General features: G+C 40.0%; 1 protein-coding gene across 1 annotated transcript; it reads right to left on the bottom strand.

Moving 5' to 3' along the window:
- Positions 1-2,697: 2,697 nt before the first annotated feature.
- Positions 2,698-5,110, bottom strand: LOC149040570 (uncharacterized). Its single transcript, XM_089181771.1, has one exon. It carries the CDS (start codon positions 4,990-4,992, stop codon positions 2,824-2,826), a length of 2,169 nt encoding a protein of 722 aa, XP_089037897.1. The 5' UTR covers positions 4,993-5,110; the 3' UTR covers positions 2,698-2,823.
- Positions 5,111-5,667: the final 557 nt, after the last annotated feature.

The raw sequence follows: 5,667 nt of genomic DNA, 5'->3' as shown, positions 1-5,667 counted from the left end.
AACAAATCAGCCATTTTGAAACTTAAGACTCTCAATTTGTATTTGGTTGCGATGGCTAAATGTTCTGCCTCGTTTAATGATTTTTCCCTCTTGTTTTCTACCAAACGCAATAAAACGCAACGATAAAGTGGTCGAAAAAATCTCTTGACATCAAGAGATGAAAAACGGTCGCAAATTACAAACTTAAAAAAAATCGTTTTACTGCGGTAGTTAGCTGTTCGTAATAAAACAATTTGATAAGAGGTCGTCTGCCCATGCAGGATAACTCGAATTGCACCGGCATGAAACCTGTTTTTAAAAAAATCGTAATATAAAAACCGCCGTCAATATTATACCGAAAGCAAACTTAAATATTTACCGGCTTGGAACCTTAAAAGCGAGTCAATAATAATTTTACTAGTAGTTTCGCCTTTCGTCTTTTTCTTTATTTTGTCCTCTCATGCTTTTGCGAAGCTAGACCCCGATGTTCTAGATCCCTAATGTAACTTTGAGAGGCCTACCCCAACGCAAATGCCAATGCAAACGCAAGCGTCAATGCAAGAAATAAAATGGAGAATAACACATGATAATACATGGGTGCGCTTAGATATGGAATTTCTCTTCGAGTGTTTAACTCGACAGCTCACGAGTGAGGGCAGCGAACGAGTGAGATGTGGAGTTGAACAAGTGACGAGAAATTTCATATCTACAAGCAACCATGTATTATTATGTTTTTCATATAAACACAATAACCCTTTACTAACAAGAAAAGTCGACTCTATGAATGAATGAAAATAAAAAGATCGACAATCTCCGAATACAAATTGTAAAGTGCATTGGCGCACTCAAGATGAAAACATGCGTTGAATCACAACAAAAACAATGGGCCTCATTTTCAGTATACAAAATGAATTGGTCCTTACCGGCGGAAGAAATCATTCAGGTAAACGGCCATAATCAGCTATGGCAGCCGCGAGAAATGCCATTACTGAAGCCACTAAATACGTAACTTTCGGTTTTTCATTTCGTATTTTGGTATTTTTCCTTTCTAAGAAAGTTTCAACGTCACTGTCTGTAAGCGTCGATACGGATATTTCATAGCGAATTATAATTAAAAATAAAAGGTCTGCGTTTTGGACTATTTTGCAAACAAAAAAATGGCCCCTAGCGAGAGTTTACGTGTTCATAAACAGACACGCCTGCTATGAGTACCCTCTGGTCGATATATAGAGGATATTACACGGTGAAGAGAAGACATGAATTGTATGTTCGAGTGGCCAGATCAGTATCAAACGAGTGAGTGCAGCAAACGAGTGAGGTATTAATCAAATGAACATAGGGGGTAACTTTCTAAAGAAACTGCGGTGCTGCGTCGGTGGGAGAGTATAACAGGGTAATTAAGTGTTATCAACTGGGTTCAATCAATCAATCAATCCTTTATTTAAACACGTGACACCTAGGAGTACAGAAGTTCTCGTTAAAACGTGTACGTGTATGTACAATTAGAAATAAAGCATAATTTCTGTAAGAATACAAATAATAAGTAAATCTATTAAAAAAAACTAAAAACAGAATCGAAAATCATGGACAAGAGCTATCAATTAAAAGTTACAATATTAACAATATTAACAATATTAACAATAACGATGTTTACAATCACTACCATTAAGCCATGTGGGCTTTAAGAGAACGCTTGAATGAAGCAATATCTTGAGATTCTCTGAGTCCAGGGGGTAGCGCATTCCAAAGTTTACTAGCTAAAAATGAAAAAGACCGGTGTAAAAACTCAAGATTAAAAGGAGGTAAATCTAGCCTTGTACTGAGCCCGCGTAAACTATACGGTACATTTCTAAAATGAAAAAAATCACTTATATAAGGAGCCCCCTTATCATACAAGCACTTATATAACATAACCAAGGATTGGAATTGCCTACGATTCTCCAAAGACTTAATGTCGGCCAACTTGAGGAGGAAGTCGTATGACACAGACTTCGAGAAGCCTAATATAGTTCTTAATATAAAGTAATTAGTTGCCTCTATTTTAGTAGTCTCCGCGTTACCTACTCCCAGTAAAAGGGGACTGCAGTACTCAAGATGAGGGAGAACATAGGCCTTATATAAACGAACTAACACGTCCTTTGAAATAAACTTACGTATTCTCCGCAAAGCCGAAGCCTTTGCGCATCCCTTATTCAGCTGTTGCTTTATGTGCGCTTTAAATGTTAATTTGCTATCTAGGACCACCCCAAGGATTTTGAGTGTGTCCTTTGTATGGACATTAGAATCATTAAGATGGAAATCATACTGGTATGAAGACGGGCCAATAGCGATAGCTTGCGTTTTGGCGGCATTAATCTGTAAAAAATTCATTGAGAACCATCTCGATAGAACGCTCAGATCAGAGTTAATTATACACTGCAATACTGTTGGTGAGACATCAGAGGCGTAATGAGTAGTGTCGTCTGCATATAGCCTCAAGGACGTACTAGTAATAAAACAATTAAGATCATTAACATACAAATTAAATAGGAGTGGACCCAACAGGGACCCCTGTGGTACACCAGTTTTAACGGTTCTCCACGAAGAATATACACCATCAAGTTTGACTCTCTGTCTTCGTCCAGTAAGGTAAGCGGTCATAGTTTCCAGCGCATCATGCGTAAAACCATATGCCTTTAATTTAGCTAGGAGAAGCGGGTGACAAACAGAGTCAAAAGCTTTACTTAGGTCGATAGCCACCGCTGCAACAGCTTCTCTTCTGTCGAGACAGGTTCTCCAATCTTCAGTCAATTTCAATAAGGCCGTGCAACACGAGTGACCCTTGAGAAAGCCAGACAGGTTCGGTTAGAGTCGCCAATTAAAGGCTTCATAGATTTGATCGAACAATACCTTCTCGTATAATTTCGATAAGGAAGTCAGAACAGAAACTGGACGATAGCAGGTCTTATCCGTCATACTTTCCTTCTTGAAAACAGGAACAACGTCGCTGCTTTTCCAAACTATTGGCCATTGACGGTTGGTGATAAAGTAATTGATTAAACGGGCAACCGGCTCGGCAATAACAGGTGAGGATAAACGAAGTAGCCTCTGAGATATCTTATCGCACCCAACAGCCTTGCGAGGGTCAAGAGAATCCAAAATTTTCCTTATGTAGCCAATATCAACTGGGACGAGGTCAAAAACATCATCACAAGTTTTCTCAGCAATGACTTTAACGCTAGGATGATCAGCAAACTCAACCATTTCCTTACTGTCACCATCACTCCTGGACACCTCGCAAAAGTAGTTGTTAAACATTTCAGCCACCATTAATGAATCGGTAATTACACGCTCATTCTCAATCAGAATTATCTTTGATTGCTTCTTTTCTTTGCTTGGCAACAAAGGTCTTAACTTATTCCAAAACTCACCATGATGTTTAGTGTTTGACGATGCCTCCATGCAGAACGCCTTCAACCCTTTTCGTTTCAGGGATGTGACCTTGTTTCTCTGTTTCTTGAATTCCTCCCAAGAGGTTGTTGTTGGGCTCTTAGCATGTTTCTTAAACAGTCGATTACGACGCGAGATTTCGCGTTGAATTAATGGAGTTATCCATGGCAACTGATCACCTCTGACCCGTTTTTTCTTTATTGGTGCGTGTTTGTCCAACACTTCAGTGTACAATTGAGCCCAATGGTGCCATAGATCATCAACGTCGTCATAAATGTAAGCGGAACTCCAGGGAACAGTTTTTAGGTCATTTAAAAATTTTTCTAAGTCAAATTGTCGCATACTTCTGTATTCAATTTCACGTGCCTTAGCCCTAGGTAATTTATTCTTTCGCACCGCATAGATAAGATCGTGATCACTGAGACCCATATGCAAATTACCACAAGTTGCATATCGTTCCGGATGGCTAGCGAGAATGACATCGAGTAAAGACTTTGTTTTTTCAGTCACCCTTGTCGGTTCACTAATTTGGTTTTGCAAACAGAACCTATCACAAAGGTCCATGAGTGAGTTATCCTCAGCAACAACACCGTGCTCCCCAACAAGCAAGTCGATATTAAAATCACCAATCAATAATATTTCCTGACGGCTTGTATACATAAGTTCAATAGCTGATGTAAGCGACGACAAGAAATCAGTAATTTTACAGAATTTAGGTGATCTGTAGCACGCACACACTATAAAGCGAGCCTTTTTAGAATCCATGACATCAAGACATAATGATTCGACTGATTCGGGCTCCAGATTACGTCGTCGACAGACATGAATATCTTCCCGTACAAAAGCTATCAAGCCACCAGCTCCTTTCTTGAGATCACGTCGAATAGTGCGATATCCCGGTTGTTGGAGAAAACTATCTGAGGTTGTACCATCGAGTTTTGTCTCCGAAATAAAGAAAATGTCAAATAGGCACTTGTTAAGAATATTCTTGACCTCGTCAAGCTTATTTTGTAAAGAATTGATGTTCAGATGACCTATTTTCAGATTGGATTTGTAGTAACCATTGACGTTCCTAAAAAAACAGTCAACAGAGTCTCCTGAATGTTCCTCCGCAATCTCAAAGACCTCGCCAGTGGAGCTTGAATCGCATACCGCCGAAGGTGAGAGATCATCAAAGAAGCTGTCAGAAAACTGAGGCATCGTACAAGAAAAGCAATACCAGATCCCTTCTCTCCGATAGCAGGACAGCTCGTTCTTGCTCATTTTCGTACATTTGATGTGGAATACTGCCGGGCAAGACGAGCAGCGGACGCCATTTTGGTTCCTTCTCATGGTTTTAGCACAATTACTACAAAGTGTTTTAGAAGAATTATTAAAACTTCCTTGAGGCCCCTGAGGGCCGGGATTAGACTCCACGTTTCCAGATAGCTTCAACAGTAATAGCTGAGTCGTAGCAGTACTGTTACTATAGTACAAAGCACGCCGTCCGAGGTATGCCTTCTTGCTTCTTCGCATGTAATTTTGACGATGCAGACATGAGCTCAAAGAACCAAAGAACTGAAGCTGGGTAGAAACATTACCCATGTCCTTAGGTCCAGCACATATATATTTGGTGGGAGATAAGTATGCGAGACCAGAACCGAATACTCCAAGAGTGAAAAGAGCGAAAAGTAGCAGCGCATACCAACACGTGTAAGTCGCCATCTTGCTATTCAATTTCAGAAAGGGTTGAAAACGTAAATTGGCCACCATAAAGAGATTAAGGGCTGACATTTCGAGCGTTAGTCCTTTGTCATAACGATTGAAGGAATTGTGGGTTTTGTGCGGGTTCATATGCAGAAAATGGAGCCACGCTATTGGTGAGAATATGGTGACGAGAAACAAGAATAAATTAATTGAATGAAAAGCGCTAGCGCTTGTTGATACTATGAGGATTAAGAATGCCGATTTGGAAGATAAATTTTTGTTCTAGAGTTTTGGGGCTTTCCGAAATGCCTAGATGTAGGGGAAGACCGCAAACTGCCATGTGCTGTTTAGAATGATTAGGGAGACTGAAGTGTATTGCGACTGGTTTGGATGCGTCCTTGTCATTTCTTTCTACGTCGCGAAGGTGTTCTCGGAATCGGTCACCTAATGTATAACTTTTTGTAATGAGTACAAGTTATGCAGTAAATGACATTGGCTGAGGTGCACATAAGAGATCTTAATGGATCTCTTGGGTCCCGAAATTTTACCTACGTTATGAATGAAAGGACAAGT

The sequence above is a fragment of the Pocillopora damicornis genome, chromosome 9 (genome assembly GCF_964200805.1).
Source record: "Pocillopora damicornis chromosome 9, jaPocDami1.2, whole genome shotgun sequence".
NCBI classification, from domain to species: domain Eukaryota; kingdom Metazoa; phylum Cnidaria; class Anthozoa; order Scleractinia; family Pocilloporidae; genus Pocillopora; species Pocillopora damicornis.
This window is presented reverse-complemented; position numbering and strand designations above follow the sequence as displayed.